The sequence below is a fragment of the Dipodomys spectabilis genome, unplaced genomic scaffold (genome assembly GCF_019054845.1).
Source record: "Dipodomys spectabilis isolate Male_0828 unplaced genomic scaffold, ASM1905484v1 ptg000207l, whole genome shotgun sequence".
In the NCBI taxonomy this organism is placed as follows: Eukaryota; Metazoa; Chordata; class Mammalia; order Rodentia; family Heteromyidae; genus Dipodomys; species Dipodomys spectabilis.
Window position 1 is genome coordinate 12,393,017 of NW_024870884.1, and position 27,163 is coordinate 12,420,179.

General features: G+C 36.9%; 1 protein-coding gene across 2 annotated transcripts in view; it reads right to left on the reverse strand.

Moving 5' to 3' along the window:
- Parg (poly(ADP-ribose) glycohydrolase) overlaps window positions 1-27,163 on the reverse strand; it is a 113,077-nt gene that overhangs the window by 34,327 nt on the left and 51,587 nt on the right. For both annotated transcript variants that reach the window (XM_042696319.1, XM_042696320.1), the window contains exons 9-13: window positions 22,629-22,786; window positions 13,539-13,618; window positions 8,842-8,902; window positions 5,359-5,434; window positions 483-630 (exon numbers count right to left, since the gene is read on the reverse strand). In XM_042696319.1, coding sequence (XP_042552253.1) covers window positions 483-630; window positions 5,359-5,434; window positions 8,842-8,902; window positions 13,539-13,618; window positions 22,629-22,786 — 523 coding nt within the window. The remainder of the gene's footprint in view (window positions 1-482; window positions 631-5,358; window positions 5,435-8,841; window positions 8,903-13,538; window positions 13,619-22,628; window positions 22,787-27,163) is intronic.

Sequence of the window (27,163 nt, forward strand, 5' to 3'; positions counted from 1 at the left end):
CCGGAAGTGGCACTGTGGCTCAAGTGGTAGAGTGCTAGCCTTGAGCTGAAGAGCTGAGGGACAGTGTCCAGGCCCAGAGTTCAGGCCCCACAACCGGACCAAAAAACAAACAAACAAACAAAAAAATAAAATAAATATAGATGCATCTGAAGCCAATATAGTTATATCTATACCTTGAGTATATATACTGATATAGCTGAAAGTGTACCACTATCTACTTTAAAAAAAAAGAGCATTATTGTATCATAAACTTCAAACTGGAGTGAATAGTTTTTACCCTTGCTCTTTAGTGCCAAGAAAGTATGTGGGGTAAAATGTGTTATTCTAGAGGTATTAAGTAATACTACTTAAATTTCAAAAAGCAAGTACAAATGAATGAAAATTCTAGGACTAGAAAAGCTTTACTGAGTAGCTTCCATTCCTCATGACAGTCATTCACATATGGGGAAAACCACCCTGTTGTATAGATTTTCAAAACTAACCTGTGATAATAAGACATTCATTGTGATCCAGCACCTCAGTGAAGAGCCGAGAAACAATCAACTCAGGGTTGATTAAAAAGCGTATTTCTTCTTGAACAAGTCCTGCACTGGTCACACCACCTCCAACAAAACGATTTGCAAAATCCACCTATTAGGGAAAATGCAGCATGTTAAGTGGTAGTATAAAATACATTATGTATGATAAAGAAGCTCATGTTCTATGTGTTCAAATCTCCTTTCCTTTTATCATGAAAACCAGTCCCCAAATTAGTAATCATCCCAAGAAGGACTGGTTACAGTGCTTGTACTCTTCTCATCTTGTAGCAGTTAGCACTTCTGTATTGCATGAGGAATCTGGAAAATGTAGCTTATAAGCAAAAATCTTATAGGAACTGTTACTTATTTATGGTCCTACAAGGTACATCTTCATCGGAAAAGATTTCAAGGTCATTTCTCCACATTTACTTAAGTTCCTTTTCTGTATTTCATACATGACATTAAAATGATCAAATATTTCTGATATAGTGCGGCAATCAAACACTTGTCCTAAACAACTGAAAAGCTTAGTTAGCAGTTGGCTGTTTGGGTATAAGCTATTTTTTGTGGAAAAAAGAGATAGAATTTTTTCCTGAATTCAACCTTAATTCCCAAACTTTATGAGTATCATCTTTTTTTTTCTTTTTTAAAAGAAAACATATCCCAGTAAAGGATAAGGGAAGAAAACCTAGTGTAAGAAGTATAATCATAAAAATTAAGCATTTTAAATTTTAGTCTGCAACTATATGTACATGTACTTCTTTTCCTTTTGTGGTGCTGAGAAACAAATCCAGGCTTCCATACAGGTTAGGCAAGTGTTCTGCCATAAGTTACATTAATAAAGAGTTAGAAGAATAATGTGAAGAGAGCCCAATTCCTACTGATTCAGAAGAGTAAGACAAGCCTCAAGAGCATGCAAATTTAACCTGCTAATATTTCAGTTTATGGGAAAAATGTTGTCCATCTTTGCCTTCCGTCATTCTGAAAAGTTACATTCAAAACTTGTATATACAGGTATACATAAAAGACACTTTAGGGCTGAGAAGGTGGCTCAGTGGTAGAGCGCTTGCCTTGCATGCATGAGGCCCTGGGTTCGATTCCTCAGCACCACATAAGCAAAAAAGAAAAAAGCTGGAAGTGGCGCTGTGGCTCAAGTGGTAAGCGCTAGCCTTGAGCTGAAGAGCTGAGGGACAGCGCCCAGGCCCAGAGTTCAGGCCCCACGACTGGACCAAAAAAAAAAAAAAAAAAGACACTTTACTAAGTACTGTAAGGAAGACATATGCCTCTATTGTTAAATATAAGATCTAAAATTTGTCATATTCTCTAAAGAAATGGAATGGATATTAAATAATCTGACACTTATTTTATGAAAGAAGAAGAGCATGAATATTTTGCTAGGTAAAACACATCTAAAGAGAGAAATTGATAGTGAAGGCTTTTTTTGTACCATAAAAAAACAAACTAGAAAATATTGAAACACCATTGATAAATTCCTGAAATGAATTACTGCAGAGTTACATAGGTGGTTTTTATACCTGAATACCAAAAATCAATACAATCTTTCCCTCTCTAACTATTTAGCTCATACAGAAAAATGATTTTGGTAAAACAAATCTTATTGGTTAGAATTAGCTATCTACTATATATGAGGTCTTTAGCCACTGGGTCATTCATGCCTTAAACTGTTCAATTTAACAAATATTTACCACGTTATGCTGGGAATTGTAGAATATAAAAAATGAATAAGAAATGCATGGTTCCTGAATAAGAAATGAATAAAAAATGAATAAGAAATGCATGGCTGAAGATTTAAAATCTAGATGGGAGTCAGGCACATAAAATAATGGAATGATGATTAATGAAATTACAAGTTTATTCAATACTACCCAAACAATAGAATTAACTAAAACCTGATCATGGGAGGATGTGACATTCAGTCTAGAGTTAGCCAACATATGGGTTGAGGGAACAGAGGTGAAACATAAGGGGAATATAAACAGATTTATCAGACTGCCTGAAATGTCGGGTCCATCATAAGGAAGATAACAGTTGGTGAGAGGATGGTCTGGTCTAGAGAATTTTAACTCAAATGTGCTTCTGAGAAAGATTCTTCTAAGAACAGGGCTTGTGTTTTAGTATGATAATTTAGAAAGAAAACTTAAAAGCAAAAGTAAAATTAAAAGCAAAAAGACTGGCTAAATGACTACTGACTAGTTTAGTCAACACTAACAGGGCAGTGGCAAAGTAAACGGAAGAGACCTAGTAATCTGTGAAATAAAATGGACATATGAGAACTGAGATCAGCTGCATGCCTGCAAGTGATATGCCACTGTGAATACATACGAGAAATCAAGAAGGTTTGAGATCAGACAAAGTGATTTTTACTGGAATAAAGCATATAAGTGAAATAAAAAGCTAAGTTCTATCTAACTCATATACTACCTAATAATGATGGTGAAATACATGTCATACACATGCCATTGTTCACTCCTGGAATAATAAGCTAACAACATTGATTACTTGAGAGGTATGCACTGAAATAAACACATTGTAAAAGCAAGGCTCTTTAAGAAAACCAAACTTTCTTATGTTCCTATTTTACATAAAGGCTCGCTATAACAGGCAAGAAACCTGCATACATAAGTGAAAATTAACTTAAGTGTACTTGTGGAATTTTAGCCAGTCATTTTCTTAGTCTCTTACTTTTAAGCTACTTGTTCAGATTACTCAGCTTCTGAATTGTAACCTGATGAGGAGAGAAATGATAACACTCCTTAGAGAGGTTTTTGTAGTTGCCAACAGCATAATTTACTACGCTTTACTACACAAGGAAGGAGCTTTGGAGAGCTGCAATACAATATTCCCCAATCTCCTGGGGAAACCTGGCGTGGGCTGGGAGAACAATTCATAGAGCTAGAAGACTTTATGGTACTCTTTTTAATCTGCCAAGGTCTCACGTGTCATCTGTAATACATGGCAGGGAAGAAGAAGAATCTTAGCCTTGACTGGTAGTAAATAATTCCTTGCTGAGTTGTACTGTAATGAAGGGTCAGTATTCCTGTAGTGCTAATAGCAGTAGGTTTGGGTATTTTATGTGCATCAGGATTCTTCATTTTATTCAAGACTTTGATGAAGGAAAAAAAAAATCGCATAAAAGGGAATGTGGAGGAAAGTGATGATCACTTAAAATATTTTTTAGAACATTTGAAAAAGAGACAGTATATGATTAAATAAAATTAAAATATGTGGAGGTTGGCAAAAATTCAATGTAAGTTATTCACTTAGTTATCCTAAGTATTTTTGTTTATAAGCTCAAATAATCACCAGAGAAAAGGTAGCATAAGTAAAAATATAGTGTGTTTATGTAAAGATTTTAATTACAAATGTCTACATAAAAGGCCATTTCAGAAAGAATCTGACCCATGAGTCACTTGGACCATACATATAGGACAACTACACACTATTTTTTGACAACTGCTTTCTTTTATCTTCTGACATAATGTAAGCACCAAACAAGAATTTAAGCAGGAAAATCAGCTATTTCCAGTATAAATAAGATCATGTACAAGCTTCTTTTAAAAAATAATGGGAAAATGGGATAAAAACATAAATATTGACATCTTAATCTCTTAAAATTTGAAGAAATGATTATAATTCAAAAGGAAAATAATTATTTTGGCTGTTACAATATGTTAAAGCTCAACTTTTTTCATATGTATTGTTTTTGCTTTTGAGACACAGTCTAGCCATGTATCCTGGATTGCCCTTGAACTAGCCCTTAACTGTCACAACCTCCCATGCTGTGGAGGTGCATGCTGAGAATACAGGCATGCATTTCCACACTCAACTTACTGATAACTTTTTATAAAAAAATTTTTTGAAGCTAGGTGCAGGTGGCTCACGCTTGTAATCCTAGCTACTCAGGAGGCTGAGATCTGAGGATTGTGGTTCAAAGCCAGCCCAAGCAGAAAAGCTCATGAAACTCTTATCTCCGATAAACCACCAGAAAACCGGAAGTGGCACTGTGGCTCAAGTGGTAGAGCTCAGGGATAGCATCCAGGCCCAGAGCTCAAGCCCCATGACCGACCAAAAAAAAAAAATTAAAATAGTGATAATAACTAATAACAAAGATAAAGAATAGTCAATCAACAGGATATGTACTCATTACCTTACTCATGTAAGTGTAACCCCTCTGTACAGTATTTTTACAATCAAACATATAAAAATGATTTAAAAAAAAGAATAGACAAGACTATTGGCTCTTTAACAGAGAAAAAAGAGGAGCAAGCATAGCTAACTCATTGTGCAGAGGCCTTTCTTACCAAGTACTTTTAGATGCCTGCCTCCTAGGCCTAAATAGGGCGCTTGGTGGCAGAAAAATATCTCAAGCTTGTCATCATTTGAAGCAGAGCAACACAGCCTGGTGACGGCTTGTCAAGACCATACTTTGGGAACTTCCTCTATTGTCAATCTACAATCAATGTCTGAACCAGGAGGACTGATGGTGCTCAGATCTTGAGCCTGTCAAAAGCTATTTAAGGAGGGACATACAAGACGGAGAGAACAAACACTGGCGAAATAACAACATTACCAAGACTGTCAAAGAGATCTGTCTGGTGTTTTTTCCCATTCTGCTATCATGCTGCTTTTGCATAACATCAGTTTTAAGAGACAAACAGATTTTCAAATTCCTTTTGCTGCCAAAGGCTTAACAATGGCACACACACACACACACACACACACACACACACACACACACACACAGATTCAATTACCTGTAGCATGCCTTGACACACACACACACACACACACACACACACACACACACAGATTCAATTACCTGTAGCATGCCTTGGCCATGTCCTTCAATGGTACCTTCATAAGTAACATGTAATCGTGTCAGGGGTTTTTCACATCTACAATGTAAAAGATTTTCTTTTAATCGTTTATTTTCTTTAATTGTAAGTAAATCACAACAGGCGAATTTGAAAATATAGCTGAAGGGAAAAAAAGTGGGGGCTGGGAAGGTGGCTCAGTCGTAGAGCGCTTGCCTTGCATGCCTGAGGCCCTGGGTTTGATTCCTCAGCACCACATAAGCAAAAAAAAAGAAAAAAGTCAGAAATGGCTCTGTGGCTCAAGTGGTAGAGCGCTAGCCTTGAGCTGAAGAAAAAAAAGAAAAAACATAAGAAAATATAAGTAACTTAAAACAACAACAACCCTGGAACTGCCTCAAAGAGTTACTATTCTTGGCACTGATCCTTCCAGTTTTTTTCTTATTTAAATCTGTAAGTATATACATTTAAACCACGGTGAGACACACACTCGCCCAAACCTTTTCCTTTATATAATATCAGTTTGCCTTGCCTTTCCTCTCCTTTCCTTTCCTCTCTTCTCCTTTTTCCTTTCCTTTCCCTCCCTCCCTCCCTCCCTCCCTTCCTTCCTTTCCTTTTTCTTTCTCTTTCTTTTTGTCAGTCCTGGGGCTTGAACTCAGGGCCTGGGCACAGTCCCTGAAGCCTCTTTGTGCTCAAGGCTAGTGCTCTACCACTTGAGCCACTGTGCTACTTCTGGCTTTTTTCTGAGTAGTTTATTGGAGGTAAGAGGCTCACAGACTTTCTTTCCTGGGTTGGCTTTGAACTATGATCCTCAAATCTCTGCCTCCTGAGTAGCCAGGATTATATAGATATGAGCCACTGGTGCCCAGCCAAAGTTTTTCTTCTTTAAGATAGCTGAAAAATTCAATGCATTTTAGGTTTTCTGTTGTAAGCGGGATAACAGACATATGCCACCATGCCCAGCTTTTTTGGGCTGATAATTTTGTGGACTTTCCATCTTGAGTTGGCCTAGAACTGTAATCTTCCCATTCTCAGCCTTTAGGATGACACGGGCTTTCCACCATTCCCACCTATGGATTTAGAAAGAGGTCTCAAAAATTTTACTTCCTGGGCTAGCCTTAAACTGCAATTAACCCTTTCTTAGCTACTCAAGTAATTAAGAATGAAGAAATGAGACAGCACTGAGGTTGGGACACTGATTTTAATTAAATTCTCCCACTCACTTATGAAATAACAAAAAATTTTAAAAAGTGACTGATAAAATAAAAATTGGTTAGAAAACGTACCAAATTAAATTCTGCCTATGAAAGTTGAGGGTGAATTCTTGTCTCACTTAGAGGCAAAATGACTGTCTTTTAGTCACACAGCAGCCTTGCTAGTCTTTGCATTTCTACCAGTCCCTCTTCTCCAACATGGTGATATACAAATGGGTGTCTATTTACATTAATGGCATATGAATAAACCTTGTGAATGATCTTATGAAATTAATACCAAGGTGACATGAATAAGATATCCCATATTTCTAAATTCCTCTCATCCAAACTAATAGAGTGAAGAAAAGCAATCTCCTATACTTGGTCTGACCTGATGACGCAGCACAATGTTACTTACAATTCTAGGAAACACATTTTAAGATAAAACTAATGAATGCATGTCAGAAACAGGGTTAGAACTCAACAACTATAGCACGGTATGTGTACAATGTTAGAAATGGGAGACAGTCAAGAAAGCATTTTTAGGATACACAAAGAAGGGCTGAATGCTAAAGAAAATTAGAACTTAGATTTAATTATTCTAAGATCAGAGAGAAGAACTAAGAAGGGAGAGAATAGCGCACAGATGTTTTTTGTACCTCTAGTTATTAGGTAACAACTAACAATAGACTTGACTGATATAGAACAGTGAATTTCCCATCTCCAAAGCTGTCCAGCCTCAATCTGTCCAAATTATTACAGAGCTGACATATTTTTGTCAGTAGCCAGGCCAGATGACTTCCTAGATCCTCTTATTTCTAGTATACCATGATTCCAAAGTGCTACATGTTTTCTTCTTTTTCTGACTCAAAATGTTTAATCTTTTATCTATTTCTATTAATAATCATTTCAACCATGCACTTAGCTTTCTGAAGTTTTTCTTTCACCTCACAAATGCATTTGATGGATGAAACCCTTGTAGGAAAACTATCCAAGCAGGGAGGCCTTCTCAAGGTAACTTCCCTTAAGAGTAATTCTTTCTTATCAGTAGTTCCAAATGAAACAATTATAAACTATGACAAAAATTATTAGAAGGCCAGGTATGGGTGCCTCATGCCTATAATCCTAGCTACTCAGGAAGTTGAGATCTGAAGATCGCAGTTCAAAGCCAGTTGAACAGGAAAGTCCATGAGATTCTTATCTCCAATTGATCACCAGAAAACCAGAAGTGGCACCGTGGTTCAAGTGGTAAAGTGCTAGCCTTGGGCTGAAGACCTCAGGGACAGTGACCAGGCCCAGAGTTCAAGCCTCATGACTGACAAAGAAAAATTAGATGTGAAAATGAGAAGCATTGCTTAATGACAAACCTCGATGCATGTTAGATAGTAAACTTACTTTATTCCTCATCTGAATTTAAAAAGTATATCTATGTTTAAGTGTGATAGGAATTTGCTCTAGGTTAGGAAATATGGTAACTACTCAGAGTATTAAAGATCTAACAAATCTGAGAGCTCAGTATGATAGCTTATAACTGCAATCCTAGCTAATCAGAAAGCAGAGGTTGGGAGGATTACAGTTTGAGGCTAGCCTGAACAAAAAGTTAGAGACTCCTCCCCCATCTTAATCAACATGCAGTATGGGTGGGGCATACTTGTGATCTCGTCTAAGCAAGAGGCACTAGAAGGAAGAATGGTGTGAGGTATAAGATCAGGCAAAATATAAATTTTATCTAAAAAAAAAACTAAAGCAAAAAAGGGCTTGGGGGTGTGACCCAAGTGGTGGAAAGCTTACCAAGCAACCATGAAACCCTATGTTCAGTTCTCCCTAAGTTATTGGTTATTATTCTCAATATTTATAGTTAAGAAAAAAAAAATCACAGTTAATTGGTAACTTCCATGAAATCTGCAAGTAGTAGACATGGAAAGCCCAGTTCAAAATTCCTGTCACTCAGACAGTTTCTAAAACTCTTTACATTTTATTATACTAAAACACTTCATCAAGTTTTGTCCTACAAAAAGCCAGAAAATATAAACATTAATGAAAGAAAAATATAAGTACTGAAGTTTTACTTAATATTAACATAAACATTTCTTAATTCTAAGCAAAACTTGTTTCGGAAGGCAAATGGTGGAAGTCAAAAAGTTCATTTGAACTTAAAAGATAATTTTTCAAACAAAGCTATCTGATAGGTCATTTATGAGAAGAAATTCTCTGGCTGTGGGGCAATAAGAGTTTGACAAACCTTTATAAGGGCATGACAGCCCTAATCTACAGGTCTATGGTTATTTTGATTATTACCTGTCCCATTCTGGAAAATCTTCTAGACTCTGTCTTGTAAATGTCACCAACCCAGTAGGCTCTAAAAAAGCAGGAAAGAAAAAAACAAAACATAAAATAAGCTTAAAAAAATAAACTTAAAACTTTACTTACACACACACACAGTAAAAGAATGGGTCAAATGTCAATGAAACTAAGGAGGAAAAAAATCAAGTTTAGTTTAGTATATAGGCTTGAAATATGATCATCTCTCTGTACCGATAGAGAGTTGTTCCTGGAACCTACTAGTAGATACCAAACTTTATAGAGGCTCTAGTCCCTATGTTTACACATAACCTACCATATCCTCCCGTGTACTTTAAATCATCCCTAGGTTATTGATAATACCTAATACAATGTAAATGCTACATAAATAGTTACTATACTATATGGTTTATGAGGATAATGACAAGGAAAAGTCAACATATTTGAGTGCAGATGGTATTTTTTTAGAAGGTTCTGGTAGGTTGACTCATAGATGGGGAAGCCTTGGAAATTCAAGGCAAACTTAAAATAGAACATTGCTTTTGAAATATTATCTTTATATCAGAAGCTCCTATAAAATAGTATATCCTCACTAAATAAAACTATACAATTAACAGCATGAAAGTAGAATTTGAGAGCTGATATACATTTTTTGGAAAAGCAGTAAAAAAGATCATAGTTGGTATAGCTTCAACAAGGGCAAAACTGAAGTCTAATCCGTAGACTCTATTTCAAAGAAAAACCTTAACCCTATACTCTAAGACTGGTAAACAAGACACTTTCTGTGCTTTATGTTGATGTAAAATGTCTACAATTTAAAAAGAGTAACTTTGGCATGCCCTTTATGTAGCACACTATGGCTGTGGCTCAGATGATAAGCAACTGCTCTACTGGCAAGAAGCCACCTTAACTGGAGGAAGAATTACTACTTCTAAGAGTTTAGAGAATAAAGATGACTTTTTTTAGGGAGTAATAGGTTTGAAAGTATAAAAATGAGCCAGGCGCTGGTGGCTCATGCCTGTAATCCTAGCTACAGGAGGCTGAGATCTAAGAATCGCGGTTCAAAGCCAGCCGGGCAGGAAAGACTGTGAGACTCCTATCTTCAATAAACCACCAGAAAACCGGAAGTGGCGCTGTGGCTCAAGTGGTAGAGTGCTCGAGCTGAAGAGCTGAGGGGCAGCACTCAGGCCCAGAGTTCAAGCCCCACGACCAAAAAAAAAAAAGTATTATTAATGCAGTCAATAAATTTTAGAGATCTTCTTTTTGTTAGATTTACTTTTTTCTAAAAGCCTGTGGCAAAACAAAAAATAAATCAGCTGACCAAAAGTAATCTGTCTGCTAAAAGGGCTATGCCACTTCTGTTATAAAAGAAAAAAAAGCTCTTAGGCACAAAGAGATGTCAGGAACTATTAGTGATAATAGTGTTGAGCCCAAATAAAGCTTGGCTATAATTTCATTCCTAAGGACAATTCTGCATTTTATTTTTATTTAATTTTTTGCTGCAGGTGCCATGCAGTACCAACTTAAATACCATACTGAGTAGCTGAATGCTGAATTAGAAAACACTTTAAAAAAACCTGTTTAGCTTTGTGATATGGTTTGCACCTGTACTCCCAGGTGAGAGGAAAGTGGTCAGAAAGACCGAGAAAAAATGCATGAGACTCAAGCTTAAAAACACTCAAGTAAAAAGGACATGGCTCAAGTAGTAGAGCACTGCCTTAAAAGTAGAAGTTCCTGAGCTCAAAGCTCAGTAAAACCCCAAAACATTTTTTTTATTAAAATGCATCTTAAAATACTCTTTAGAATATTTAACTTTAAAATGATGGACAATATATTTCAAACACATATGTAAGAGACTAAACAATCTGGACACTGGAGAAGCAATTCTAATAGGAAACTAGGATGGATTTATATCATTTTTCAGCTAATTGGCAGAGGAGATCATTAGCTGTTCTCTATACAGACAGAGAAACCTAGAGAAATTCATAAACACTGCTGGCAAAGAAAGACAGTGAGGAAGGTATAGTTCTTTAGATAATTTTTTTGTACTTTAATAACATTGTGTTCTTTAAAATATTAAGTAGTTGTAGAAAGGGACTGTAATTGCTTTTTTTTTTTTTTGGGGGGGGGGTCCGGTCGTGGGGCCTGAACTCTGGGCCTACGCACTGTCCCTCAGTTCTTCAGCTCAAGGCTATACCACTTGAGCCACAGCGACACTTCCGGCTTTTTTCTTTTTGCTTATGTGGTGCTGAGGAATTGAACCCAAGGCCTCAAGCATGCAAGGCAAGTGCTCTACCACTGAGCCACCTTCCCAGCCCAGGAACTGTAATTCCTAAGTCAGATTATGAGTACAGTGCTTCCTGGTCCATGTTCCCCATTTCCCCCTTTCTCATCCTACCCTCCTCCAGAAATAATTATTAACAAAATGCCTTGAGAGCATGTCTGTATTATTTATTTTGGAATATGTGACCTATAAGATACTTTACCTAAAACAATTTCATTCAGAAAGCTCTTTGAAATCCTTCAATATTTCATTGTTTTCTTCTTCTCCTCAGAGATTATGTGATGGTACTTCCTACCATCTATGTTTTAGATTTGATTAAATACTTTAAACAGCTTTCTCAGTCTCTTTTCAGCAGGCTCCAGAACTTCCGTGCAACTTCTACCATTATACTATAAATCTTTTATTCCCTTTAGTTTTTCTTCTTGAAGCCACTGAATTTATATCCTCAAAATCTAGAATGATACCTCACTTTATTTCTTTAGTTCTTTGAACTAAATTAACATGTATAGGGAAAAAAATCCTGGAAAATAGGATGCTTAATTACAATTTATTCCTTTCAGTCTAACTTGTGAGAAACTGTATGCTTCTAGCTTAAAAATATAAAATCAAAACTTGTGCTTTTTTCTCAAAATACCTGAAATCCTAAAACATAGAAAGGCAAATTAGCTTTCAGAAAAGAGATATATGATTTGATCCCTAGGACAGAAAAGTAAACTCTGAATTACTTATTTATAATAATGTATTTATAATAGTCCTATTTAGATTGAAAAACCATGTCAGTAAAAAAGAAAGTAGTTGTTTTTCTAACAAGTAATTATAAATTCTAATTTGATGCTGTGTATCATAAACCTGAAAGACCCTGCATTTTTCTTAATGTTTTATTCAGTACTGAGAACCAAACTAAAACTCAATAAGCTAGGAGATAAATACTCCTTTACCAAAAAAGAACATGATTTTCCCCTTAAATATCAAAACCATGATACTTTATTTCTTTCCAAAAATTAGAACAAGATCCAATGTTACATATGAAAGTGAAGAACACAAAATAGAATGTAATGTGAGAAAAATTTAAAAGTTGGAGAAAAATGACTGTAGGAAGCTTTGAAAATATGTTTAAGAAAATCCCACAAGATAGATGGCTAGAGCCAGGCACTGTGGCTCATGCCTGTAATCCTAGCTACTCAGAAGGCTGGGATCTGAGGATCGAGGTTCAAAGCCAGCCTGGGCAGGATAGTCCGTGAGACTCTTATCTCCAATAAACAACTCAAAACCAGAAATGGCATCATGGCTCAAGTGGTAGAGCTGAAGAGCTGAAGGACTGCACCCAGGCCCAGAGTTCAAGCCTCATGACTAAAAAAAAAAAGATAGATGGCTAGAACTAAAAAGAACTCATTTAAACAGAACAGACCTGATTTACTTAGCAAAAGGAAACTTTTTTTGTCAGTACTGTAGTTTTAACTCAGAATACCATACTTTGCTTGGCTTTCTTACCCAACTGGTATTCTACCACTTGAGTCACACCTCTGGCCCAGCTTTTTGACAGTTATTTTGGCAATGGAGTCTCTTATACTTTTCTGGAAACAGACTGGTCTTGACTTGTAATCTTCCAGATTTTAGCTTCTTGAGTAGGTAGGATTACAGGCATAAACTACTGCACCTAGCTAGTTAAAGGAAACTTCTGAGTGTGCTGGTTTTCTTTATTATCAACTTGTAGAAAAGGCTACCCATTGATAATAGCTAATACCTTAAACATGTATTCTCTTCTTTAGTATCTGCCAGAGCCTGATTTTATTTCACAGATAAATGAGGTGGAGGTAATAAGCAATTTGGTCATGGTCATTCAACTGGATCTAACACCAGCTGGTCATTAACCTGCACTTGCTGGAAAGGTACTGTGGTCTAAAACTACCACCAGATACCAGTAAAACAAGATGGTAAGGTCCAGTAGAAGACAGATAAGTAAAAACTAAATGTAATTTAGTTTTATAAGAACTCCACCAAGGGTGTAGGAGGACAAAAAAGAAGGAATGGGTAGGAAAAGAAGTAATTCCTTGATCATCTAAATGAACCTAAATTAGTTCATGCTTCTTTAAGAGCATTCAAGCTTTATTTTCTGGTTAATATACGGTCCTTTGAAAGTGCCACTTCACTGTTTTGGCTAATAAAAATCCTTTAATTTATACTATAGATTTAAAGTATATGGGTGTGATTTCAGAGCACATAGAACCCATATACATTAATAGCATACAGTTTTGTATTTATGTAAAAAGTCTAAATTACACCATTTTATCATTATTGTTTAACTGTGGTTTGGGCAGGAATATACATGTTAGGTCCAAAATGTCCCATTTGTCACTTGATTTGAATTGTCCTCATTCACGTAATTACATCAAGAATAAAAGGAATTTACTTTTCTCAGTGACTCTTCGAAAGTAGCAGAAGAGTGTTTTCAGTTTCTCTGGTTTCCTTGATGAACGTCCTTCAAACAATCTGAAAGAGACCCAAAATGAAGAGGATGGAGAATGATTTAAAATGCCTTAATGACTATGAAAACACTCAATCTGTTATTTCCACTAAGGAATAAAAAAGAATTCTTTCAGAAGGTTACTTGATAATAATGGAAGATGGTGCAGTGGTTTGGATTCTAAAGGTGTCTGCAAAATATTAAACCCCTCTAGAAACAGGCTCCTTCAAAGCTTACCACCACTACAATCTATCTTCTCCAGGGGAAAAGCACCATCTAGTCTTTCAAGGCCAATTAGGACCAGTCAGTTAAAGCACAGCCATTTGCTCCATGGCAAAAAAAAAAGGGGGTAAGGGGATTACAATGTATAGTTACTGGTAGCTACAAAATTAAAGAAAAATGATAATAAGAAAATTAAAGTGAGGGGAATGTAATGAAGAGAGTTGAGCAGGTATGGTAAGATAATAAGGATGATTATGAAGTACCAAATAGACCCTGTTATATACTGAATGTTTCTGTCTCCCAATATTCCTATGTCAGAGCTGGAATCCACAAAGTAGTTGAATTTGGAGGCTGGGCCTGTAAAAAGATCGTAAGTGTTAACTGAAGACATATCCTAATTTATAAGATTAGGGTTCTTATAAAAAGTAACACCAGAGGGGCTGGGAAGGTGGCTCAGTGGTAGAGCACTTGCCTTGCATGCCTGAGGCCCTGGATTCGATTCCTCAGCACCACAAAAGCAAAAAGAAAAAAGCCAGAAGTGGCGCTGTGGCTCAAGTGGTAGAGCGCTAGCCTTGATCTGAAGAGCTGAGGGACAGTGCCCAGGCCCAGAGTTCAGGCTCCACGACCGGACCCAAAAATAAAATAAAATAAAATAAAATGTAACACCAGAGCATCTCTTGTCATGTGAAGGTAGAAGGAAGACAGCGATCTACGAGACAGGAAGAGAGTCCTCATCTGGAACCAAACTGGATAACACTATAATCTGGGCTGTCCAGTCCCAGAATTGTAAGAAAACAAATTTCTGTTGTTTGCGCTATCTATCAAGTGGCATTTTGTTATAACAGTTCAAGTTGACTAACAACAATACCTTGCTTGGTAACCAAAACAGTGCCCACCCTATGTCATCCAGTTTCCAGCAACCTGGAGGTACACTACTTAATGTGATTTTCCTTGAAATGGCATGGCGTTGTTATGGGTAACATGTAATTCAATTTATCTTGCTGAAAGAAAAGCAGAGCTTTAGAAGCATAGGAACTCAGTAAGTAGCTTACTAAAAGATTTCTTATACAAAAGCATGCATTTGTGAATAAATTCTAGCTTTCCAAAGGCATTTAAAAATTGCAGGGAGATTTGGTGGCTACAAATGGTAAGGATTCTTTGCCTCTAGTCATATATTATGACTTTAAATTGAGAAACCCTTCAAGCAAAAGTCTATTTTATTAAGTGTTTCACCATTAGAAGAGCAAGCTTATGTAAGTATATAGAAGGGGAAAGTTACTTTTAGGAGAAAATCCTATTGAGTAACTGACATGAATTAGGAAAAGGAGATGAAACAGATTAACAGATATCAAAAGTTCTGTTTACAATGATCTGAAATCTGTATTTAGGACCAAGTTCTGGAAAAACAACTTCTATGAGTATTTTCTAAAAAGAAATGTTTGGGTAGTATTTTAACTCTCTAAAATTTAATCTATTAAAAAATAGTTCCAGTGCTCAAGTAATCATTTTTACTCATTTCAGACTATCTAAAATATTTAACACACATTCTGTGCATGGGGGGTGGGGTGGGGGTGGGGGGGGGGGATCGGGGACTTGAACTTAGGGCCTGGGTACTGTCCTTTAGCTCTTATGCTTAAGACTGGCACTTTACCACTTAGGCCACAGCTCTACTCCTGGCTATGAGTCTCATCGGCTTTTCTGCTCAGATGGTTCTGAATAGTGATCTTCAAATTTCAGCCTTCTGAGTAGCTAGGATTACAGGCATGGAGCAACAGCACCTGGCATTATACATACTTTCAAAACCACATGCTACCTAAAAAAAGTGCAGGTTTCAGCTTGAGTTCTCTACAATATGTCAACCAGAATACAGTTTATCAAAATGATAGTCAAGATAAAAACGCTACTTGATAGTTTAACAGCATATATTAATAAATATATTTTACTAAATGCATATCTTGAACTGCATTGCAAAACTCCTTCCAAGGGATATTTTATAGTAGAAGTAAACAGTAAGAATATAGACAGCAGCTATCATCTTTTTCTGGAGATGAACTACCACATTATACAGTTCAGTTAGAGGGAAAAAGTTCTTCCATAGGGAGATGCAGCAAAATGGCTATTGCTCTTAAGGAAAAATTTCCCAAAACACAAAAAGCAAAATGTCCCTAGCTCCTATTATGTGGTTGCCAGGTGTTTGCAAAACTGCATCAAAGTCCACATATTTCATGCCTATGATGACAGTTTATTAATCTTAGGAGTCTTTTGGGACTACACATTTATTATCTTGGTAATATGGATTTTTGTGGGAAATTAGATAGATATTACTATTATTACAAATGAGTGACACTGTTCAACATGTGTCCAAATCTTAACAGTCAGATGAAGCAGAATCTCAATCTAATATATTTATTTCTGGCTCCAAGCCTAATTTCAAATCCCTGTGTAACCAAATAGGCTTTCCCATTTCCCTGATGATAGGTAGGAATGGTGTGTATGGATGCGTGTGTAGCAGTGAAGATATATTCAGAAGCAGGAAGTTGGTTTAAAACCTTTATGACAAATCTCAGACTTACCTGCTACTTCTCTTTTATGTTATAGCCACTAAATAAAAGGAATTATACCATCATTGCACTAAGTGAACATAAAACAGGAATGCACAGGCAACAGGCATGAAAGAAAAGTCATCATAAGAAAGTGATGTCCAATCTAAGGTAAAGGGTCTTGAGGATAGAGCCCAAGAAGAGGGAAGGGAAGACTAGAGAACAGAAATGGGGCTGGAGATGGAGGGAGGAACTGAAATGTGAAAATAAAGACATTACTGAGATTTTTTGGGGGGGAAGCCCTCATAATAGTCAAGCATGGTCAATTTTTAGACTCTTCTCAGCATCTTTTTTGGGGGAAGGTATATATATTTTCATATGTATGGAAACAAACTAAGCCATAATAGCTAATGTATATGTGGAGAAGACATTTTGGTATGTCACTAAATGATAACTACAGATTATTTTAAAAAGCCAACAAAAAAAGCCAGTCAGATAACCTCACTTTGTTTACTTTATTTTATTGTGAAAATACCATACAGAGGGGTTACAATTACATTAGAAAGGTAATGAGTACATTTCTTATCAAGCATTGTTGCCTCCTCTGTTTCCCCTTACCATCCCTTTCCCATCTCCTGCTCTCCTCCGCCCCCACTTTGTTTTAAATAAAACAGTTTTTGCATTTTCAAGGGAAGAAGTCAATCAAGGGTCAGATACTTATTAACTGGTGATTTTCTTTCCATATTTATAAAGAGAAACATGGTTTAATAAAATCTTTCCCTGAATGGAACATTGATAACATTACTGGAAGTGGATTCTAGACACACACTCCATACCATTTGGAGTTAAGGATTAATTCCATTTGTACATACATAGTAAATCAAGCATGAAGCACTATAACCTCCACTTTAAAACAGAAGCAAGTGATAATGTGGGTCTCAGCCAGAATGCCATTCCTGGCTCCTTTGTGAGGTACTCTGCCATATGGCCCCAGTAGCATTTTTCAATCCAGGGAAGAAGTAAGACATAAAAGCCTTCCAGGCTGACCATTGCTGAGACCTACAATTCATCTCTGACCATCTAGTTTCCATGCAATTTCAGAAGCATCAATGCTAATCACATTGGAAGCCTTTATATGAATGTTTAGGCCTTGAAAGGCAAGCAGGGGAAAAGGTCAGGAGTATTTAACATAACTAAGCAGGTCTGGAAGAACACAACAATAAATAAAAAGAGAAGACTTATTTGATTTACTGACATCAGCCTCCTATCACATACTCAATCAACTAGGCAGCCATCTTTCATTTAAAATTAAATAACAGCTCACACATACACACACAAAATTCCCAATTGCCAGAAACTATCATCATAAATACAAACTATGCAGAAAGGAAACACACTGACAACAAAGTGCTACATAGTTAGCTTACCAAATGGTTCATGAGAATGCTGCATGGCAAAGGGGGACTTTGAGATGTCTTCCAATTCCAGCGCGCTCTCAGAACATTATGCTCTCGAGAGGCAGTGAGACACAATGAAAGGCACAGAGTTTAAACAAGACAGTGTTTAAGTCCCATGAACATTAGTAATGCTTTACGAGTCCCTACCTAGAAATTTCCATAGATAGAATCAAAGTGCGCCACTGACAGATGCATCCATGCTTAGTCACTGTTCCTATGTCACTAAAGTACGTATCATCTCCTACTGAGAAGTGCAGACAATCTGCCTGCTAAAAGTCCCCGTGACGATTATGAAGACTATCATGAGTTTAGCAGCTTTAATTCATTTTCAATGTTCTAGTATCCAAAAGAACATCCACTAGCCAGCAAGACAAGAATATGTCTCGCTTTAAATCTTCAACAAACCCAGTTAAACTCTTATTGGGTGAAAATGCTATTTACTGCAACCTGAAATCAATCATGGTCACTCTGGGCTTACAGATGGCTTTGATTCATTTAATAGAACAAAAATTATCCTTAAGAATTGCCCTAATTGCTGACTAACTATGAGGTATTAAGTTATTACTCTGGTTTATTCAAAGGGAGATTGTGAAGTGGGGTGATTAGGGACATAACTTGTAGCAGCAGACAACATCCTAAAAGAATCCAAACTCTTCCAGAGACTCTGTGAATGATGAACAACCCAACCACCCAGACCTCTACCTTTTCTATGTGAAAAATGGGAATGATAGCAATATCTAATCAATAATATCCTCAATTGATTAAGAATTAGGTTTTAGTAGTGATTAGCACAATTGCTTGATTAAAAAGTAACTATTAAGATATTCTCATGCAAATTTATTTCTGATGCCATAGCAAGACTAGATACTTAAGCTAAACATCATAACTACTGAGAAATCAATATGCATTTATATAAAGTGTTTGTATTGTCCTAATCTATATTCTTTTCATAAAAAAAATAACCTAGCTTCACCGCACCCTCCCCCCAGCCCCACTCCTGTCAATAATAACATGCTCACACCCTAGGCCAATAGTTTAGTAATTGACAAAGTACACTAAAAGACATAGAGCTTGAGCTAAATGATCATGGAGCACTAAAAGCACATTTAGTGTTGGTGGCTGGCTAACACCTATAATCCTAGCTACTCAGAAGGCTAAGATCTGAGGATTTTGGTTCAAAGTCAGCCTGGGGAAGGAAGGAAGCTTGGAGAGTCCAAGAGACTCTCACCTCATTTAATTACCAAAAATAAGCAAGGAGTGGACTCTCACCTCATTTAATTACCAAAAATAAGCAAGGAGTGGAACTGTGGCTCAAGTGGTAAAGTGCTAGCCTTGAGCAGAAAAAGCTCAGGGACACTACTCAGTTCCTGAGTTCAAGCCCTAGGAGACAGAGAGACAGACAGACAGACCCCCCCACCCACACACACACAATCTGCCAACCTCCCTCCCCCAAACAAAACAGTTTTAGTGTTTTTAAGCTAAATAATGGTGTTCAGTAAAAACAGGTTTAGAGTTTGAGTTAAATGACCATGTCTAAAAACATAAACGTGTTACTGCCAGAGTACCATTAGAAAGTTAGCTGGTCACAACAGAATCTGGTTTATAATACTATACCTAACAAGAAAAGGTAGAAAAGTGAAAAACAAAAGGCAAAACAAAAAAATCCACCTAACCTCTATTCTCCAAGCTGAAATAAACTTGCATAAGAACAAGCACTCTTCAGATATACTTCAAGGTTAATATCCTAATGAGAATAACTTTTCTACTAAGCTTCATTCCAATTTTCTAGCACTTGACAAAGAAAATCCAATTCCAAACATTCTTTGAATCCTAGTAACATTTGTAACTATTTTAAGTCATATTATATCCTTTCTTTTGACAAAACCCCAAACAAACAAAAGACAAAGCCTGGCTATTCTCAAGGTCATCCAATAATCAAAAAAAAAAGACACCTAAAAAACCAAAGATTGGGGCTGGGAAGGTGGCTCAGTGGTAGAGCGCTTGCCTTGCATGCCTGAGGCCCTGGGTTCAATTCCTCAGCACCACATAAGCAAAAAGAAAAAAGCCGGAAGTGGCGCTGTGGCTCAAGTGGTAGAATGCTAGCCTTGAGCTGAAGAGCTGAGGGACAGCGCCCAGGCCCAGAGTTCAGGCCCCACAACAGGACCTCAAAAAAAAAACAAAACAAAAACCCAAAATTAGAACATATATTAAGATGAACATAAATTTTGGTAACTGCTAACAGGGAATGGGAAGTTATGAAGCCAAGCCTTTTAAAGACTTCTTCATTTCTGTCCTTTGTCATTCTGCACTTACACTGTTGAGAAGATATGCACTATGGAGAGCAGTGCATCTCCTCACCACTTAAGATTCTTGGTTTACTTTTGTCCACTTGCTGAACACAATACTTGGGGTAAAGAACAGGCAATCATAGAGTGACTATGGAGGTACAACTGTGAAGGAGGTCCATATATTTGCTTTTGCTTTTTTTCTCTTTTTCCATACCAGAACTAGGGCTTGAACTCAGGGTGGTCTGGGCTAGTTCAAAGCTAGTGTTCTACCACTTGAGCCAGAACTCCACTTTTGGCTTTTTGGTGGTTAGTTGAGATCAGCCTCATAGATTTTCCTGTCTAGGTTTGCGTCAAACCACAATGCTCAGATCTCAGTGTCCTGAGTACATAGGATTACAGGTGTGAGCAACCTTTGCAGGCTCTTATACTGTCTGTGGGATTCCTTTTCAAAATAAAATAACTTTTATTAATTTTGTTTTCTGCTTAATTGTGATAACTTCTTCCTCCTGTAAAGTAACTATTTAAAGGCCATATATTAGGATGAATGGTACCTCTGAAGAACTGAAATCCAAGATCTCTAACAAGTGAAACTAAGTATCTGGAATTTGTTTTAAAAGTGAAAAGGAAGGAAGGAAGGAAGGGAGGGAGGGAGGGAGGGAGGGAGGGAGGCAGGGAGGGAGGGAGGCAGGGAGGCAGGGAGGCAGGGAGGGAGGGAGGGAGTGAGGGAAGTGACAAAAGAACCAACACAGCAAAGAATAGTTCTAAGTATTGAGGCTGGCTGACTAAACACTGCTATACTAACCTACCCTCAAAGTCAGCAGATGGATGATTAGAGGTGGTGGAGGTAGACATTATACAAACCTACAGACAAAAGGAGCATATATAGACCCATAAAGATATCCTCAAGTGAAAAAAGAAATACAAGTTGGAAGAAAAAGCATTGGTGAGTGAAGAGAGAGAAGGAAAAATATGCTATTCATTTGCCAAGAAGAGGCATTACAATGCTTTCATTTGTGTAGATGATGGAAAAATGGATGGAATCTATAATCTTCAAAATGTGTTTATGGTGTATTAATGTAGACAATAATTTGAAATACTCCTTTGGGAACCCTACTGCAATGTTGGTAGGAATGTAAACTTGTTCAACCACTCTGGAAAGCAGTATGGAGGTTCCTCAAAAGACTACATATAGACTACACATAGAGCTCCCCTAGAACCCAGCAATCCCACTTTTGGGCATTTACCCAAATGATCACAAACAAGGCTATACTAAAGCTACCAGCACAACTATGTTTATTGCTATTTACCATAGCAAAGATATGGAACCAACCCAGATGCCCCTCAGTAGATGAGTAGAAAATGTGGTAAATATATACAATGGAATTCTATGCATCCATCAGAAAGAATGACATCATCCCATTTGTTAGGAAATGGAAAGCCTTAGAAAAAATGATATTAAGTGAAGTAAGCCAGGCCCAAAGAAACAAAGGTCCCATGGTTACTTGCAATAATTAGTATAAGTCTAGGACAAGCAGAAAAGGTTTAAAGCTATGTACATATGACCATATGAGATGATGCTAAATAAAATTAACCCTGAGATAGGGACACAAGAGATTTATCTTTCTTGCTGTTCTTTTTAATATACTTATAATGTACTATGTGATTTTTTTTTGTTTTTTTTTTGTATGTTCTTCCCCCACGGTATAACCCCTGTTTTCATTGTATTTGATTTTGGTGCCCTGCATCATCTTGTATATACATTTTTCTAATTTGGGGAGAGGAAGGGAAATAACAAAATGCTGAAATAAGGATACAGGTTGACTCATTGTAGCAATGAGATGTACAAGATACTATGTTGAAAATGAACTTTACAACTTCCCAGGGGGGCAAGGAGGGAGAAATTGTGGGGAGGGAAGAGATGGTAGGAGAAAAACAAAGGAGGGGGGTAACAATGCTGGATAGGAAATGTACTCATTACCTTCCTCATGTAACTGTAACCCCTCTGTACAGTATCTTTACAATAAAAATATTAAAAAAAGAAATACTCTTTTGATAAATTAATCATGTCTATAAAATATCCATCACTTTGTAATTTTCACTTTTGACATATTTTTGAAGCCTTAGATTTTAATACTTTCACATTTTGAGATCCTTATAGAAAGGACTCCCAGTGTCACATTATTTCAATATATAAAGAATATAATGTACAACAAATATTTCCATGAGTAGTCAAACTAGAGGCTGATGGAACTGTGAGTGTTTGAAGGACAATCTAAAGATGGAACAACAAAGTACTGGAATAACTAAGATAGAATCTTAGTTCTGTGACTTACAGGGCTCTGGATCCCAATCAGTTCTTTACTTTCATGAACTTTAACTACCTTGCCTGGAAAATGGTAAAAACATCACTGAAATAACAGTAAAGATATATATAAAGTGCTTAGTATTGGCAAATAATTAAAAAAAATCTATTAGTTTCTTCCACCATTCTCCATTCCAGTGCAAAACAAGTGATTTCTGGAAACATACCGATTGAAGTTAATGTCTGGGTAACTAGAATATTCCGATTTCATCTTAGCATTTCGGCGGGGAAATGTGCAGAAAAAAGCATTGGCTAAAAGACTGGCAATCTGTTCCTGTGACATTGTAATGGAATGATTCATCTTCTGCTTCAGAAGTGGTATTGGCTGATGGGGGAAACAAAAAATATAGACGAGAAGAGCAATAATTAGTTTAGTAATTCTGAAAGCAGAGGCACCAAATTGCATTTTCTCAATTAAGGCAGGAATAATATCATGCCACTCTTTAATCCTATGTCAGCAATATTATTAAACTCAAGGGCTGCTTATCAGGCCTGATTGAAAAAATGTCCTTGTTTGACAAAGTACAGATTTCTAATCAATAATAGTGATCATGGAGAGGACACAAAATATCAGTAGTAAAACACAAAATTATAAATTAAACAGAAATAGATTAATCATGCAATGAAAAATTAAAAGATGAAACAGAAACATCACACTGAATTTAGAGATTATTGCTTATATTAAATTGTCCTTATAATTAAAAATAGTTGGACAGAGCATTTCTTAGTCATTAATAAGATGATCTAAGGTGAACAGTTCAATATGAGGAAAAATTTCCTCATATTCTGAATCACACTATACATTGGCAGCTTGAAATCTAAATCTGATTTTATTAGACCAATTATTGGAATATGTGAAAAATGCCACATAGACTTACATATAACTTGTCGAAGATAAGTATTTCCTAAGTAATCAAACATTCCATGACAGGGAAAATACAGGACTTCTTTCCTTTATTTCTTTTTCTTTCTTTTCTAGTCCTGGCACTTAAACACCGGGCCTGGGCATAGCACTCTACCACTTGAGCCACAGCGCCACCTCGAGCTTTTTCTGTTTATGTGGTACTGAGGAATGGAACCCAGCACTTCATGTATGGTAGGCAAGCACTCTGTCACTAAGCCACATTCCCAGGCCTCAAATCTGTTATTTCTAAAATGTTTTCTATTTACCAAACGCAAATTCACTGAACTGTATAGTCAGTACAATCCACAGGACCTGAATATTGTGTTCAGTGGATTTTAATCTATCTCTAGTGTCTAAACTGTGGGGTTTTTTTGTTTGTTTGCTTTTGTCTGTCATGGGGCTTGAACTCTGGGCCTGGTTGCTGTCCCTGAGCTCTTTAGCTCAAGGCTAGCACTCTACCACTTAAGCTACAGCACCACTTCCGGGTTTTTGGTGGTTTATTGAAGAGTCTCATGGACTTTCCTGCCCAGGCTGGTTTTGAACTGCGATCCTCAGATTTCAGCTTCCTGAGTAGCTAGGATTATAGCTGTGAGCCACCGGTGCCCAGCTAAACTGTGGTTTTAAAGACAGGCTTGTAAACCAAAAACCAACTGTCATGCTATTTTGTTTAAATTTCAAAATGCTCACTACACGTAGATGGTGGCACACATGTATAATTCCAGCTACACAGGAAAGGGAAGTAAGAGGAGTATGGGTAATATTGGCTCCAGGCAAAAACTCCATTTGGAAAATAAGCTAAAAGCAAAAATACTGGCATGGCTCAAGTGATAGAGCAGTAGTCTAACAAGCTCAAGTCTCTGAGTTCAACCCCGTGTTGGCAAGAACAAAAAAATACCTCTCTATAACATTTAGAGATTATTTCTGTTTTCTCTTTCAGCAATATCTAGAACCAAGACTGCTGAGTGTCTGCACAAATCTCAAGCAAACTGCAGAGAGAACTGCCCTGATAAAACCTCTAATATCCAAAAGGCACTTGAGGAAAGGTAAGACTAAACAAAATCATAATTTCTCTCAGCAATAGGAAAGTACATATTAATAGTACAATAAAAGATTAAAGTTACAATTCAATTTTCTAGTTCTCTTATAAAAATTTAAAAAGAAATAAACAATCAAAAGGTAAAACTTCCAAAATCTCGCATTCTTTCAGGCCTTAGTAATTACCATTTGTCAGAAAGCAAATATGGAACTCTCTTCCTATCCTAAATATTTATTCAGAAGCTAGCAACGAGGTTAGAAAAGATGACAGGGTATCAATGGCTTAAAGCAGCCTAATACTTGGTTGTAATGAGAAATTACCCAGGAAAATTACATTCAATTTTAATGAATAATATTGCAACCTTAATGAACTTGAAATACAAATCTTACTGGCAAACACTCAGCTAGATAAAGTAAGAGACTGGTTACTATGAACCAAGGTATTTTAAAACATTCCAAAATTTGTTTCCTTTGATTTTTTTCTTTATATAAATCTAAAGTTACCTTTTCGATTTGGCCTAGAATGCTTTAATATAGTAACTAACTAAATATACAACTTGTCAAAAATGTATTTTGATCTCTAATTGAAACCTTAACCTCGACTTTCCAGAAAAAAAAAAAAGAGCACAGAACCGAGATGTTCTTGAGCCAGATGTGGTAGGGAAAATTAAGTTCTGGTCAACCTACACCTTTGTTTTTAAAAAAATAATGTGGAGAGCCATGAATCTGATGTGGGTTCTATCAAGAGATTTAAAGTTTACAAATTTAATTTTTTTTTTTTGCAGGGAAGGGGAGTAGACAGAGAGAAAAGATGGGCAAATACAGTCCTTATATTCAGTGTACATATGTGAAAATATAGCCAAGTAACTTGAGGGGATGGGTATGGGTTGGGAAACCCCTTTGTACAACTACTTAAAGATAATAACAAAGAAGCTTAAATGATTTTGAGCAAATTTCACCCCCTTCTCCCCGCTAAGTAATTTATGGAAAGGTTTTCTCCAAAAGCATGAAAGGATGAGAAGATTAAGTCATCTTTGCCCAAAGGCTAAATGCCATCAAACTACATGCTGAACTCAAAAAAAACAAACAAACAAAAAAAATATTTAACTGAGCCAAGCTCTGGTGGCTCATGCCTGTAATCTTAGCTACTCAGGAGGCTGAGATCTGAGGATTGAAGTTCAAAGCCAGCCCAGGCAGGAAAGTGAGATTCTTATCTCCAATTAAATCATAAATCATAGAAAAAGCTGGAAATGCATGGTAGAGCACTAGCCTTGAGGAGCTCAAGGACTGTGCCCAGGCTGAGTTCAAGTCAGGATGTAGGTGTGGGGGGACATTTAACTGAACAGAAAAAGAGGCAGAGCCAAATTCCTTTCTCCTGGGTATATTGATGACTATTTTCCTACAGGTAGAAAAATAGAGTAAGTGACACTGGCAGCCTTAAAAGATGTGCTCATAACCTAGTGTACTTCTGAACTACCTCCCTTGGCTTGCTTATACTGGGAAAGTTAGCTACCAAGTCACAAGGATATCCAATCAGCCGATAGAGAGGCTCATGGTGAGGACACTAGTAAATAAATTTAATGTTATTTGTTAAGTAGCAAAATATATTTACTGTAGTCTAAACTGAAGTAATACAATATTCTTGTTATTTTTACAAATAAGAAAGCATTATGAACTCATTTGCAAAAAAATACATCTCTTCCCTTTTTGATTTCTGTACCTTTGGTCTTATATGTAAGTTTATCTGATTTGGGGAAGGGAAGGTGAAACAGAGAAACTGTGGGACAAAGGATGAACCATTTCAGCAGTGAAACCCAATAGATACTATGTTTGAAATGAACTATACAACTTTGGGGGAAGGAAAAGTCGGGAGGGGAAAAACTGGGAGAGAATTAAGGGAGACAGTGTTCAAAAGAAGTATTCTCATTACCTGACTCATATTACACCACTTATACAATAAAATTTTTTTTTTTTTTTGTCGGTCGTGGGGCTTGAACTCTGGGCCTGGGCGCTGTCCCTCAGCTCTTCAGCTCAAGGCGAGCGTTCTACCACTTGAGCTACAGCGCCACTTCCGGTTTTCTGGTGGTTTATTGGAGATAGGAGTCTCACGGTCTCTCCTGCCCGGGCTGGCTTTGAACCGCGATCCTCAGATCTCAGTCTCCTGAGTAGCTAGGATTACAGGTGTGAGCCACCAGCGCCCGGCACAATAAAATTTTTAAAAAGGAAAAAAACACTTTTCTTTGGAGGAGAGTTAGGAAGGAATAGATACTACTGAGCCATTTTTTTTTTTTTTTGGTCAGTCATTGGGCTTGAACTCTGGGCCTGAGCGCTGTCCCTCAGCTCTTCAGCTCAAGGCTAGTGTTCTACCACTTGAGCTACAGCGCCATTTCTGGTTTTCTGGTGGTTTATTGGAGATAAAAGTTTCACAGACTTTCCTGTCCGGGCTGGCTTTGAACCATGATCCTCAGATCTCAGTATCCTGAGTAGCTAGGATTACAGTCGTGAGCCACCGGTGCCCAGCACTACTGAACCATTTTAAAAACAAAATCCCAGATCCATTAGGATGTTTTCAAATAATGACCACACTTTAAAAAAGACAGATTGTTTAAACAAAAAGAGGAAAAACCTGAGTAAACAAACTTCAATAGTGGAAAAATGAAGCTCAGAAACTGAATGCTGCTTTCTTAATGCCCTTGTGCGGTATTCTCTCTAGCCTCCAATCTTTTCTTTTTTTTTTTTAGGTCCGGTCGTGGGGCCTGAACT